At 50.5% G+C, this 16,002-nt stretch overlaps 1 protein-coding gene across 1 annotated transcript in view; it reads left to right on the top strand.

The window, feature by feature from the left end:
• Positions 1 to 2,603, top strand: part of EMX1 (empty spiracles homeobox 1) — a 120,713-nt gene extending 118,110 nt beyond the window's left edge. Inside the window, exon 3 of the mRNA XM_088459741.1 lies at positions 2,051 to 2,603. Coding sequence (XP_088315867.1) covers positions 2,051 to 2,218 — 168 coding nt within the window. The 3' untranslated portion in view covers positions 2,219 to 2,603. The remainder of the gene's footprint in view (positions 1 to 2,050) is intronic.
• Positions 2,604 to 16,002: the final 13,399 nt, after the last annotated feature.

Here is a 16,002-nt window from a genome sequence, read left to right on the forward strand (position 1 = left end):
GTGCCCAGTGATGCCTGACAATAGACGCCGTGGGTGGAGCCACCCATGATGCGGCAAGCCGCGATTTGCTCGCCGCGGCGGCTTTCTATTGGCTGCTGGCCTGCAAGCCGTAAGTGGCTCGCAGCCAGCGCCAAATTCAAATGGCCGCCAGTCCGCAAACTGCACCCAGCGCCAAATGTCACCCGCTGCTGGGAACAATCCGGTCAGATGCGTCCAGCCGGGGACACATCTCACCAGACTGCAGGACTCCTGGTGCTGGGATCAACACTTGATCCAAGTGCTGGACATTGCCCAGGCCGACGGCACCCCCCTCTGCCAGGGCGCCCAGGGCAAGGTGCCCTACACGCCCCTCCCCCTGGTTACACCATTTGCAGTCAACTTAATAATCCTAATGACCGACGGTAACTAAACAGAAAGGCTGCCCCCCCGTTTTCATGTACTATACTGCTGTGGAAGCTAAAATCGTCTGATGGTTCATCTCCATGGAGAAAGTGGAAAGGGGGCGCTAGCAGTAATTTAGCAGGACGGATGTTACCGATAAGTGCGTGGCTTCATAACGTCTCACCCATCCTGGCCTCTCCGCGCTTTATAGTGACCTGTAGCACTGGAGGAAAAGTTTCTCATCGGGAGACTGGCAGACCCCCCCCCCCCCCTCGGGGCGATTATCTACGCTCGCATCTCAAAATTGGAGTATTAAATATGCAGTTTGCATTTTCACATTTCCATGGATTGTGGCCAAATGAGAGTTTGCGGCTCGCGCTGCATATTTTGGAATTAGTCAGTGTGTGTAATTGCCATCACGCTGAGTTCTCACCCAGTAGATTCTGTTTGAAATATATGTTATTTTCTTTCTTCTATTCACACATGCGATAATTTCCCCCCCACCCTCCCTCCGTCCATTGCGTGACGCTAGCGTCGTTAGACACCTCATTTCGCCTTAAAAACCGTCCGTTCCAGGTGGACGTCAGTCAGTGCGCTGGGTTACTGTCAATTCTTATACTAGCAGTACTTTGCCCCAAGGAGAATCCACCAAGGGTTAATACAGAACGACCACTGAAGATTATTTATTGCCTATTTATTATCATTTACTTATATTGTGCCAGCAAATTCCATCGCTTTTTGCAGTTGGGAACAAAACATTAATAATATGAGACTGGGTAACAACAGACAGACAGGGAGGTAGGGAGGGCCCTGCTCGCATGCGTACACCATATATGGAAACAAGCATCTGATACATGAGCAGTGGTGGCTGCAGCGCGGTCCAAAATTCAATCAGGGGAGCCACACCAACTGCCACTGGGTCCCGGCCGGTGATGTTTGGCAGTGTTTGGGGTGGCAGTTGGTGTGGCTCCCCTGTTTGAATTTTGGACTGTGCTGGAGCCTCCACTGTACACGAGTATAAGTTCTACACATTGCAAATCGGTCGAGTCAGCTTACAGACGTTCTGGATCGGCTGTCTGATCCAGTCATACAGGATTGTTGGGCTGAGGTCAACTGGCTGTGAAAGACAACATATGTAACATTATTAATGGACTGCGTAGGAGGGTATGTAATTGGGTAGCATAGTCTATGGAAGTCATGTGGGTGGGTCAAGAATATGAACATATGCCTAAAGAGACGAGTTCTCGGGGAATACCGGAAGGTTTGGAGTCTGGAGGAAAGTCTTGTTGTGTGTGGGAGGGCATCCCATAGATTGGGTGCAGTAAAAGTATCCTAAAATCATGACAAACCACGAAGGAACTCTAGTTCCTTCACCCGGGCAGTATAAACATATGGGGAAGTATTAATCAAGACAATACACATCGTATCATTCCAAAAACCCAAGGTATCTAGTCAGAGACTAAAGAAAAATGTCTGCCGTTTCCAATCACCTGGAAACAGATTCATTTTAAAAGTGTGGTTGCAACTTGTGATGTTTTTGTAAAGTAGTATTGGGGTGGGGGTATTTTTGAAGTTTTAACGGCGGCGGTAACGTTCTCCATTTGTTTTTTAGCTAGGTTCATTGTGATCTCTCTGCTCACTGTTTAATCGAAACCTTTTATGCTGACAGGTGAAGGTCTGGTTCCAGAACAGGAGAACCAAGTACAAGAGACAGAAACTGGAGGAGGAAGGACCGGACTCCGAGCAGAAGAAGAAAGGTTCTCACCACATCAACAGATGGAGAATGGCCACCAAACAGCCCAATGGAGAAGACATTGACGTCACGTCCAATGACTAAGTGGGCGGATTCCCTGGAACACGAAACCGCCACAGACTTTTCACTGCATCGAAATATTGGAAGAAAACGGATGTTACCTGAGTGGTAACCACCTCATCTGATCATCATAGGGACTTGCTGTAGAGAACTGTTGAGACATGGCCAGTGTTACGGAGGACGTCACGCACTTGTTCATGCAGGACAAAAGGAGAGGTCCGCCCCCCGGCGGCTGATATCTACACAGACTTTCATCAGCCGCAGTGTGGCCATTCGTAAAATGCTTGTGAAAAAAAAAAAAAATTCTCTCTCTTTTTATTCGGCCTTCTTTTTTCTTGCCCTAATTTTTTTAATTTATTTTCTTTATCTGATAAAAACAAAACAGTAGCTATTACCAATTTAGTGTGTAAATGTGTGTTAATAAAAATAATATTGCAACATAAAGCTGCAGCAGTTCTGTAGCGGTCTAGTGACAGCAGCTGGCTGGTGAGACCATCGGTAGTGGTCATCTTATATATAAAATTCATTGGTCTTTTTGTTTGTCCGTCTGTCACGTTATGCACTCGGACACCCCTGCACCAATTGGGATGAAACCACTGCAAGGTGGTCCAGTTGGATCCTGGCCATGTTTTAGGGGGGTTAGGGTCCCGGTCAGACGCTGGGCAGAACTTTTTGTCGGGGAGCCTGTTCTGTCCTTCCACTGGATGGATTTTTGTGAAAAGGTCACAGATGGGTGGCAATTGGTCTGGGATGCCTAACCTGAAGTTTTAAACCCGGGCAACCAGTGGCAAACGCAGGATTTTGAATGGGGGGTTTCCAAATAATTGGTTACAGAACCAATGACAAATGTCTAACCAGAATAAGCCTGTACACATACAGCCCCCTTCCCTGCTCCATCTGTACACACACAGCCCCCTTCCCTGCTCCATCTGTACACACAGCCCCTTCCCTCCTCCATCTGTGCACATACAGCCCCCTTCCCTGCTCCATCTGTACACACACAGCCCCCTTCCCTGCTCCATCTGTACACACAGCCCCTTCCCTCCTCCATCTGTGCACATACAGCCCCCTTCCCTGCTCCATCTGTACACACACAGCCCCCTTCCCTGCTCCATCTGTACACACAGCCCCTTCCCTCCTCCATCTGTGCACATACAGCCCCCTTCCCTGCTCCATCTGTACACACACAGCCCCCTTCCCTCCTCCATCTGTACACATACAGCCCCCTTCCCTGCTCCATCTGTACACACACAGCCCCCTTCCCTGCTCCATCTGTACACACACAGCCCCCTTCCCTGCTCCATCTGTACACACACAGCCCCCTTCCCTGCTCCATCTGTACACACACAGCCCCCTTCCCTGTTCCATCTGTACACACACAGCCCCCTTCCCTCCAACACACAGCCCCTCCCCTCCTCTATCTGTGCACACACAGCCCCCTCCCCTCCTCCACACACTACCCTTTCCTCCTCTATCTGTGCACATACAGTCCCCTCCCCTCCCCTCCACACATTTTCCTTCCCTCCACCACACAGCCCCCTTTCCTCCTCCACACAGCCCCCTTGCCTCCTCCACACAGTCCCCTTCCCTCCTCCACACAGTCCCCTTCCCTCCTCCACACAGTCCCCTTCCCTCCTCGTTGTGAACATAGTTGCGCACATCATGGCCCCGCATCACTCGCCTGATCGCCTGCAGCGCTGAGCCGTGCTCCCTCTCCATCTGGGTTCCCGGGGAACAATGCTGGTCGCGCGGACTGACAGCCAATTAGGGGCGGCCACGTGGCCGCCCCTGATTGGCTACCGGTCCGCGAGCCGTCATTGGCTCACGCAACCAGCCAAATTTAAAGGACAGTTATATTGCCAGATGCCGAAGTGAAGTGACCTTCGAGCACTGGTGAGCTGCAATAGATCGGCGGCCAGGGGGGGTTTCTAGGTACTCGGAAATCCCCCCGGCGTGCGCGGGTGCGGGCAACGGCGGGTACTTCAGCTTTATATAAAATATGCACACAAAGTCCACATAGATCATAGAAAAAATGATAATAAACATGAATATAATCAGGGGAGCTCAGGTTCTAATTACCTGGGCCTCTAGATATTGGGCGGGATGTATTAACCCCAAAAATGGGGCCAGACTGCAGTTTTTGGAGATTTGCTGCATTCCCCATATACATTTAGGTGGTCCTATATCTGCTGCAGCCGTCCTCCCTGCATACCCCATATACATTTAGGTGGTCCTATATCTGCTGCAGCCCGTCCTCCCTGCAGTCCCCATATACATTTAGGTGGTCCTATATCTGCTGCAGCCCGTCCTCCCTGCAGTCCCCATATACATTTAGGTGGTCCTATATCTGCTGCAGCCCGTCCTCCCTGCATTCCCCATATACGTTTAGGTGGTCCTATATCTGCTGCAGACCGTCCTCCCTGCATTCCCCATATACATTTAGGTGGTCCTATATCTGCTGGAGCCCGTCCTCCCTGCATTCCCCATATACATTTAGGTGGTCCTATATCTGCTGCAGCCCATCCTCCCTACATTCCCCATATACATTTAGGTGGTCCTATATCTGCTTCAGCCCGTAGGCTCCTATAGGCGATGCCATATATAGATGACGCTGCCTATCAGGCATAAGCTCCCGAACGTTTCGTTTCCCAGAGCTTGGTGCATAGCGTCACACTGCAGACCATAGAACTCCATGCAGCGGCGGTGAGTTGCAACAGATACCGGAAAACACTTTAATACATATGGGGATTTTGATAATGGCTGCATTTTGGGGGTTAGTAGATCCTGCTGTGTATAAATGTGCCTAGATACTAATCGCTCTGCGCTATACCGCCATTTCCACGGGCATTATGTGCAAATGGGGAAGAATTCACAGTCAGGGAAATATAAGGAAGATGCCTCCAGTCTCTGCAGCTTCAGGGGCAGAATTACACATGCACCTCCCTACATTCCCCATATACATTTAGGTGGTCCTATATCTGCTGCAGCCCGTCCTCCCTGCATTCCCCATATACATTTAGGTGGTCCTATATCTGCTGCAGCCCGTCCTCCCTGCATTCCCCATATACATTTAGGTGGTCCTATATCTGCTGCAGACCATCCTCCCTGCATTCCTCATATACATTTAGGTGGTCCTATATCTGCTGCAGCCCGTCAGCCCTGCATTCCCAATATACATTTAGGTGGTCCTATTTCTGCTGCAGCCCGTCCTCCCTGCATTCCCCATATACATTTAGGTGGTCCTATATCTGCTGCAGCCCGTCCTCCCTGCATTCCCCATATACATTTAGGTGGTCCTATATCTGCTGCAGACCATCCTCCCTGCATTCCTCATATACATTTAGGTGGTCCTATATCTGCTGCAGCCCGTCAGCCCTGCATTCCCCATATACGTTTAGGTGGTCCTATATCTGCTGCAGCCCCTCCTCCCTGCATTCCTCATATACGTTTAGGTGGTCCTATATCTGCTGCAGCCCGTCCTCCCTGCATTCCCCATATACATTTAGGTGGTCCTATATCTGCTGCAGCCCCTCCTCCCTGCATTCCTCATATACGTTTAGGTGGTCCTATATCTGCTGCTGGGATGTGCAGGTTTGCACGAAGCTCCAGAAAGCGCGGCCCGTAGGCTCCTATAGGCGATGCCATATATAGATGACGCTGCCTATCAGGCATAAGCTCCCGAACGTTTCGTTTCCCAGAGCTTGGTGCATAGCGTCACATTGCAGACCATAGAACTCCATGCAGCGGCGGTGAGTTGCAACAGATACCGGAAAACACTTTAATACATATGGGGATTTTGATAATGGCTGCATTTTGGGGGTTAGTAGATCCTGCTGTGTATAAATGTGCCTAGATACTAATCGCTCTGCGCTATACCGCCATTTCCACGGGCATTATGTGCAAATGGGGAAGAATTCACAGTCAGGGAAATATAAGGAAGATGCCTCCAGTCTCTGCAGCTTCAGGGGCAGAATTACACATGCACCTCCCTACATTCCCCATATACATTTAGGTGGTCCTATATCTGCTGCAGCCCGTCCTCCCTGCATTCCCCATATACATTTAGGTGGTCCTATATCTGCTGCAGCCCGTCCTCCCTGCATTCCCCATATACATTTAGGTGGTCCTATATCTACTGCAGCCCCTCCTCCCTGCATTCCCCATATACATTTAGGTGGTCCTATATCTGCTGCAGACCATCCTCCCTGCATTCCTCATATACATTTAGGTGGTCCTATATCTGCTGCAGCCCGTCAGCCCTGCATTCCCCATATACGTTTAGGTGGTCCTATATCTGCTGCAGCCCCTCCTCCCTGCATTCCTCATATACATTTAGGTGGTCCTATATCTGCTGCAGCCCGTCCTCCCTGCATTCCCCATATACATTTAGGTGGTCCTATATCTGCTGCAGACCATCCTCCCTGCATTCCCCATATACATTTAGGTGTTCCTATATCTGCTGCAGCCCGTCCTCCCAACATTCCCCATATACGTTTAGGTGGTCCTATATCTGCTGCAGCCCGTCCTCCCTGCATTCCCCATATACATTTAAGCGGTCCTATATACGCTGCAGCCCGTCCTCCCTGCATTCCTCATATACATTTAGGTGGTTCTATATCCGCTGCAGCCCGTCCTCCCTGCATTCCCCATATACATTTAGGTGGTCCTATATCCGCTGCAGCCCGTCCTCCCTACATTCCCCATATACATTTAGGTGGTCCTATATCTGCTGCAGCCCGTCCTCCCTACATTCCCCATATACATTTAGGTGGTCCTATATCTGCTGCAGCCCATCCTCCCTACATTCCCCATATACATTTAGGTGGTCCTATATCTGCTGCAGCCCGTCCTCCCTACATTCCCCATATACATTTAGGTGGTCCTATATCTGCTGCAGCCCGTCCTCCCTGCATTCCCCATATACATTTAGGTGGTCCTATATCTGCTGCAGCCCGTCCTCCCTGCATTCCCCATATACATTTAGGTGGTCCTATATCTACTGCAGCCCCTCCTCCCTGCATTCCCCATATACATTTAGGTGGTCCTATATCTGCTGCAGACCATCCTCCCTGCATTCCCCATATAGATTTAGGTGGTCCTATATCTGCTGCAGCCCATCCTCCCTACATTCCCCATATACATTTAGGTGGTCCTATATCTGCTGCAGACCATCCTCCCTGCATTCCCCATATACATTTAGGTGGTCCTATATCTGCTGCAGCCCGTCCTCCCTGCATTCCCCATATGCATTTAGGTGGTCCTATATCTGCTGCAGCCCGTCCTCCCTGCATTCCCCATATACATTTAGGTGGTCCTATATCTGCTGCAGCCCGTCCTCCCTACATTCCCCATATACATTTAGGTGGTCCTATATCTGCTGCAGCCCATCCTCCCTACATTCCCCATATACATTTAGGTGGTCCTATATCTGCTGCAGCCCATCCTCCCTACATTCCCCATATACATTTAGGTGGTCCTATATCTGCTGCAGCCCGTCCTCCCTACATTCCCCATATACATTTAGGTGGTCCTATATCTGCTGCAGCCCGTCCTCCCTGCATTCCCCATATACATTTAGGTGGTCCTATATCTGCTGCAGCCCGTCCTCCCTGCATTCCCCATATACATTTAGGTGGTCCTATATCTACTGCAGCCCCTCCTCCCTGCATTCCCCATATACATTTAGGTGGTCCTATATCTGCTGCAGCCCGTCCTCCCTGCATTCCCCATATACATTTAGGTGGTCCTATATCTGCTGCAGCCCGTCCTCCCTGCATTCCCCATATACATTTAGGTGGTCCTATATCTGCTGCAGCCCGTACTCCCTGCATTCCCCATATACATTTAGGTGGTCCTATATCTGCTGCAGCCCATCCTCCCTGCATTCCCCATATACATTTAGGTGGTCCTATATCTGCTGCAGCTCATCCTCCCTGCATTCCCCATATACATTTAGGTGGTCCTGTATCTGCTGCAGCCCGTCCTCCCTACATTCCCCATATACGTTTAGGTGGTCCTATATCTGCTGCAGCCCGTCCTCCCTGCATTCCCCATATACATTTAAGCGGTCCTATATACGCTGCAGCCCGTCCTCCCTGCATTCCTCATATACATTTAGGTGGTCCTATATCCGCTGCAGCCCGTCAGCCCTGCATTCCCCATATACATTTAGGTGGTCCTATATCTGCTGCAGCCCGTCCTCCCTGCATTCCCCATATACATTTAGGTGGTCCTATATCTGCTGCAGCCCCTCCTCCCTGCATTCCCCATATACATTTAGGTGGTCCTATATCTGCTGCAGCCCGTCCTCCCTGCATTCCCCATATACATTTAGGTGGTCCTATATCTGCTGCAGCCCCTCCTCCCTGCATTCCCCATATACATTTAGGTGGTCCTATATCTGCTGCAGCCCATCCTCCCTGCATTCCCCATATACATTTAGGTGGTCCTATATCTGCTGCAGACCATCCTCCCTGCATTCCCCATATAGATTTAGGTGGTCCTATATCTGCTGCAGCCCATCCTCCCTACATTCCCCATATACATTTAGGTGGTCCTATATCTGCTGCAGCCCATCCTCCCTGCATTCCCCATATACATTTAGGTGGTCCTATATCTGCTGCAGCCCGTCCTCCCTGCATTCCCCATATGCATTTAGGTGGTCCTATATCTGCTGCAGCCCGTCCTCCCTGCATTCCCCATATACATTTAGGTGGTCCTATATCTGCTGCAGCCCGTCCTCCCTACATTCCCCATATACATTTAGGTGGTCCTATATCTGCTGCAGCCCATCCTCCCTACATTCCCCATATACATTTAGGTGGTCCTATATCTGCTGCAGCCCATCCTCCCTACATTCCCCATATACATTTAGGTGGTCCTGTATCTGCTGCAGCCCGTCCTCCCTACATTCCCCATATACATTTAGGTGGTCCTATATCTGCTGCAGCCCGTCGTCCCTGCATTCCCCATATACATTTAGGTGGTCCTATATCTGCTGCAGCCCGTCCTCCCTGCATTCCCCATATACATTTAGGTGGTCCTATATCTACTGCAGCCCCTCCTCCCTGCATTCCCCATATACATTTAGGTGGTCCTATATCCGCTGCAGCCCGTCCTCCCTGCATTCCCCATATACATTTAGGTGGTCCTATATCCGCTGCAGCCCGTACTCCCTGCATTCCCCATATACATTTAGGTGGTCCTATATCTGCTGCAGCCCATACTCCCTGCATTCCCCATATACATTTAGGTGGTCCTATATCTGCTGCAGCCCATCCTCCCTGCATTCCCCATATACATTTAGGTGGTCCTATATCTGCTGCAGCCCATCCTCCCTGCATTCCCCATATACATTTAGGTGGTCCTATATCTGCTGCAGCCCGTCCTCCCTGCATTCCCCATATACGTTTAGGTGGTCCTATATCTGCTGCAGCCCGTCCTCCCTGCATTCCCCATATACATTTAAGCGGTCCTATATACGCTGCAGCCCGTCCTCCCTGCATTCCTCATATACATTTAGGTGGTCCTATATCCGCTGCAGCCCGTCAGCCCTGCATTCCCCATATACATTTAGGTGGTCCTATATCTGCTGCAGCCCGTCCTCCCTGCATTCCCCATATACATTTAGGTGGTCCTATATCTGCTGCAGCCCCTCCTCCCTGCATTCCCCATATACATTTAGGTGGTCCTATATCTGCTGCAGCCCGTCCTCCCTGCATTCCCCATATACATTTAGGTGGTCCTATATCTGCTGCAGCCCATCCTCCCTGCATTCCCCATATACATTTAGGTGGTCCTATATCTGCTGCAGCCCGTCCTCCCTGCATTCCTCATATACATTTAGGTGGTCCTATATCTGCTGCAGCCCGTCCTCCCTGCATTCCCCATATACATTTAGGTGGTCCTATATCTGCTGCAGCCCCTCCTCCCTGCATTCCCCATATACATTTAGGTGGTCCTATATCTGCTGCAGCCCGTCAGCCCTGCATTCCCAATATACATTTAGGTGGTCCTATTTCTGCTGCAGCCCCTCCTCCCTGCATTCCTCATATATGTTTAGGTGGTCCTATATCTGCTGCAGCCCCTCCTCCCTGCATTCCTCATATACGTTTAGGTGGTCCTATATCTGCTGCAGCCCCTCCTCCCTGCATTCCTCATATACATTTAGGTGGTCCTATATCTGCTGCAGCCCGTCAGCCCTGCATTCCCCATATACGTTTAGGTGGTCCTATATCTGCTGCAGCCCCTCCTCCCTGCATTCCTCATATACGTTTAGGTGGTCCTATATCTGCTGCAGCCCGTCCTCCCTGCATTCCCCATATACATTTAGGTGGTCCTATATCTGCTGCAGCCCCTCCTCCCTGCATTCCTCATATACGTTTAGGTGGTCCTATATCTGCTGCTGGGATGTGCAGGTTTGCACGAAGCTCCAGAAAGCGCGGCCCGTAGGCTCCTATAGGCGATGCCATATATAGATGACGCTGCCTATCAGGCATAAGCTCCCGAACGTTTCGTTTCCCAGAGCTTGGTGCATAGCGTCACATTGCAGACCATAGAACTCCATGCAGCGGCGGTGAGTTGCAACAGATACCGGAAAACACTTTAATACATATGGGGATTTTGATAATGGCTGCATTTTGGGGGTTAGTAGATCCTGCTGTGTATAAATGTGCCTAGATACTAATCGCTCTGCGCTATACCGCCATTTCCACGGGCATTATGTGCAAATGGGGAAGAATTCACAGTCAGGGAAATATAAGGAAGATGCCTCCAGTCTCTGCAGCTTCAGGGGCAGAATTACACATGCACCAGGTCTGTATGTATCTGATGAGCTCGGAGTTACTCCAGGTTGGCATTGCGCCTGACAGAAATGAGAATTGCTCAGGGTATTTCCATCAAGGGATCGGAGAGAAGTAGTGCTGAGCGATCTCAGGCTGAACACATCGGGGGGCTGCATCTATGGTAATGGGTACATGGGAATATATTCGCCATTGCCTACGAGCTCCCATTAGTAAGCCAATTGCCGACCCTCAGCGTTACAAGATGTCACCAGAGCACTAATATATGGCAGAGACTAATAGAGATAGTTCTGTGTCTGTGTAACCCCCGCTCCTAGGCCCTGTCTGGGTCACTGGCTGCTATACCCTGGTGGCTGGACACCGGGGCAGATGCCCACACCGTACCACAATGAGGAGGACGATGTCTGCATTGGTACTTCGGGACATAAATGTATTATTTGACTTAACATTTTTACACATATCTAATCTGACCAAGGACATGACATTAATAGTTATTACTCCGATCGTTCACATACAGGAGGGGGATGGGATTTCCTCAGACACCACCCTTAGATTTCCCTGCGGGGCACTGGGCAGGTTACGGTCCAGGATGGTGGCAGTCGAGGGAAGTGGCACTTAGTACCTGGAACCACAAGAGTAACCTGGGCATGAGACACACTTATGACCAGTTAGTTACATAGTGGGCACATATTAGCGCTTTACAGAGACTGTTTCAGCCAATCACAGCCTGCCCCAGTATAAGTTTATGCCACAAACATCAACTCAACTCACTAAGGGTCATTTATTTTGTTAGCAGACTATAACCCCACCTGTCTGTCTTTGGAGTGGGGGGGGAGGAATCTGGAGCACCCAGGGTGGGAAGCATCACATTGTGAATGCGATACATTCCGCCACTGATCACAAGCATATCGCATCCCACCCAACACTGAATACGCTGGAGGGCGTGGCCTAGCACACAGGGGTGTAACTTAGCATAGAAGGGGCGTGGCCTCTTTGCGCCCCCCTGTTTTGTCACTCTGGGGGCGTACCCAGCACTCCCGGAGATGCTGGGCTGCCCCCAGAGACACTGCCTGCACGGTATAGATGGCGTACTATGCAGAGCAGCGGTGTGTGCTCCCCCCAATCCCTCCCCCACACTCTTACGGACACTGCGGTTCCCAGAACAACAAGAATGTCCCGCCCAAAGTGGGACAGTTGGGAGGCATGATATCGCCATTTAATAACGCCGTATGTATGAATATTTAAGCAAAGGACAGTTCTTTTGACAAGAGCTGTGGGGTGTGAGGACTTCCGAGCTTATGACTCGGGAGTCCTTCTCCACATAGATGGATAACCGGTGACGGTTGTAGCTCCAGATAGGTTTCAATCAAAAGTTGGAAGGTTGGGGGAGGCAGTAGTTTATCCCGTCATTGCCCTATGCCGGATAGAACATATCACTATTTGTCACTGTAAGTCTGCTTGATATCCTCAATTTTTTAACCACAATAGAAGAGGAGATGTACCAAGTCTTGGAGAGAGATAAAGTGAAGAAGTTGTGCACAGCGACCAATCAGATTCTCTAGCACAATCTATGAAATAACAGTTGGATGCTGATTGGATGCTTTGGGCATTTTCTCCCCTTTCTCTCTCTCCAGCGGCCCTACATGTATTTATCAATCATCGCTTTACTAAAATAATGTTTCACGTCCTTTTTCACGTTATTTTAGTTTCCTCTAAAATGTATGAAAGGGCAATTGGAGCAGTTTTCATAGAAAACTACTCACAAGAGCTTAAATTTACATATATTTTAGTAAGCAGATAAAATTCCCCCATACTTGTAATGGGAAATGTGTTCTGCTTCAAATGCCTCAGTGATCAGCCTGAGTGTTTGTAGATCGCAGGGCTGATCACAGTGCAAAAAAAACACATGAAAAAGAAAAAAACACCCCCAGTTACCTGTACAAAGGGACTGATGATTGGTGATTTGGTGAGCGACTCAGTGTACTGAATCAGACGACTGGGTCACCGATCATCTGAAGGAGATAAGTGTAAGATGCACAGACGGGGGGGAGACGATGGTGCTGCATGTACAGAACGGGTTGGGTATGGGATGCTGGCTGTCAAAAGACCGACAGCGGCGTCCCGATGCTAAGAATCCTGACGGCTCAGTAAGTATACTAGGATTCTGGTGTCGGCATCTTAACTGATGTCGGAATTGCGGCTCTGGGACTCAGACTGCCGGCATCCCGTGCGGCGGAAATCTAACTACATCACCAAAGGCAGTGGCGTATCTATAATGGGTGCAGTGTGTATGGGGCACACGGGCCCCGGCACCACACACCCTGCACCCATATTATTTTATACTTACCTGTCTGTGATCCCGCGACGGGTGTCAGCGCTGCTCAGAACACCGCAAAACGGCCGCCGTGGCCATTTTTCCCGTGTTCTGCACATGTGCAATAGACTCCGGGCACATTCTAGTGCCTGGAGTCTACTTATGCTCCGGTGGCTGACCAGCCGCATCAGTCGGCTGCCAGCCACCGGAGAGAGAGGAAGGGGCCCCACACGGACCCCCTCCTCTCTTAAGACACCCCTGCCAAAAGGGGATCGCAGGCAAGCTCTGACCCTGCGTCCTTGCATTGCGGATCCTGGAGAATTTGTCTCATCAAACTCTCATCCGAGATGCGGACTGTGATAAATAGGTCTTGGTACATCTCCCCCTCTAGTGTCTTAACACCCTCATTTATATTCATTAGCAGTATTATAGTCATCTTACACATCACAGCAGAGTCTGAACCAGGAATGATGGGCAGCTTTTCTCAATGACGCCAAGTGAGAGTGGACCGGGGCGGGGTGCCAGTTGCAAAGCCTTGAGACACGGGCACCCTCAGGGGTGGCAACCTTAGAGAGAGAGAGAGAGAACCCTTCTACAATCTACATCCCAGGCAGCTGACAGGAGCCACTGCCAAGGAGTGTTTTACAGAGTACCCTCCCCGTGCAGCGTTCCTGGAAGTGGGCAGTCTGACGCTTACCAGATACCAGCGCCCATTCAAATATTTACCTCTGCCACTGCCAACACGAAGCGCAGAGCTCCGCAGTTTGCAAACAAGCAGGGTCCGACCCATTCCGCCTCCACCTACTTATTTGCTTGTTTACTGAAGTGTCTGCATTAGGGCTGGTGAGACACTAAATAATATTTACGTACTGACACCAGAATAACAAATGCTACTTCTGAGGAGGGAGCCTGCCAGGTTTGGCTGCTGCTCTGCAAATCTCGTCTCCGCTCTCAGGCCCTGGTTTGTTTGTCGTCTCTGCAAAGAGCCAGATGCCGCAGCACCCAGGTGCGGTCACACCTCGCTCTGCAGAGTGAACGCTCGCAGCACACGTGTGCCTTGTTCTTGGCGCCGGCTGACGGAAACGTTGGCACTGACCAGTTTAACGATGGAAATCAGACAAAGGAAAAATCTACCAGCTTTAAGGGCCACTGAAATACTAGCTCATCCCCCATGCAGTGCTAATATCCCCGCCACGCCAGAAGTAGCTATACTGCACCTCCTGCGTTGCTCAGGAGATAATGACGTTCTGCAGACACAGCGCTTTCCCGGATGGTGGGAAATGTCAACAGGAACAATTATTTTATTCCCTTTCGTTTAATTTTATAATTTATCAGGTCAATGCCAACAATTATAGCAGTACGAGAGACATAGTAACACTACAGGATGGACCTTACTGTACGAAGGGGTCTAGGGGCCAGATTCAGAGGCGCTCGCTATTTGCGAGCGCTCACTCTGAATCAGGGCAGATTTAAAAAATAAAATAAATCCGCCTCCAGGCCGCTCGCATAGCTGTGGGTGCGCACTGGCCGACCATCCACCTGCTTGCGAGCGCTATTCGCTCGCGAGCGGATCTGAATCAGGCCCTATGTACTAAGCCTTAGGACGGGATGTACTAAGCATTGTTCCGCGATGCGGTACATCCCGCCTCTCTTTGGGTAGATACCGCGGTATGTACCTAGAAATGCGATGTACATCGCAAAGAACAGCTCTCCCTATAAGAGCTATCCTTTGTGATGTCCCCAGGCAGAGGGACTTCCGGGGTTAAAGGTGGGTACACACTTGTTGATATTGTCCCCAATGTTCCATCCCAGCTGCATCACAACCATCCCAGTGGCAGATCCCTTCATCCTGTGCCCACCCCACCCCGGGAATGTGGGAATTTTTGGTGGGAGAAAAGATCATTTACAGAGGGGTTGCTCCAGAAATTTGGCAATGATGAGGCTGGCGATGGAGATTTGGGATGAGTAAAAGGTGGGAGACTCTAGATCCGGGTGCTGCCAATTACCGGCAGTCTGGGGGATCCAAACCCCAGAACATGCACAGATCTGTGTTAGGGCTCTATTTACTACAATCCGCATATTGAATGCGGATTGTAGTGTGATATTACCGAGTGAATTCGCATTGCGAATTCAGGCAATATCACAGGGATTTACTATAAACCCCTTGCAGGGACAGAGCTTGCGATAAAGCTCTGTCCCTGCGGATCCCATCCGCACTCTAGTCGCAGTATTTTCGGAAAAAATACCGCGACTAAGAGCCCGCGCATGCGCCGACCGACCACCGCTACTACCCACCCACCGGCGCTAAGCCCCGCCCCCCGGTGCTAAGCCCCGCCCCCGCGATCGCAGACCCCCGCAACCCCCCCGGCTCCCCGCGACCCTCCCCCCCCTTCATTACACTTACCTGCATCCTCCTGGCCTCCGGTGATCTTCTCCGGGCTTCACGATCAGGTGGTCTCCCATACTGCACTGGGGCCCGATCACCTGATGACCGGGCCCCAGTGTACTATGGGAGACCAGCTGACCGGAGAGGAGACATCACCGGAGGCCCGATCACCGGTCAATGGATTCAGGTAAGTAAAAAAAAAAATGTTTAATTTTTTTTTTCTTTTTTTTACAGCAATCAGCTTGTGGTCTGCTTAGACCACACAGCTGATTACTGGTACCGGCTCCCGCCTCTGCTCTCCCCGTTA

This window comes from Taudactylus pleione, unplaced genomic scaffold (genome assembly GCF_031769625.1).
Source record: "Taudactylus pleione unplaced genomic scaffold, aTauple2 ptg000930l, whole genome shotgun sequence".
Classification (NCBI taxonomy): Eukaryota; Metazoa; Chordata; class Amphibia; order Anura; family Myobatrachidae; genus Taudactylus; species Taudactylus pleione.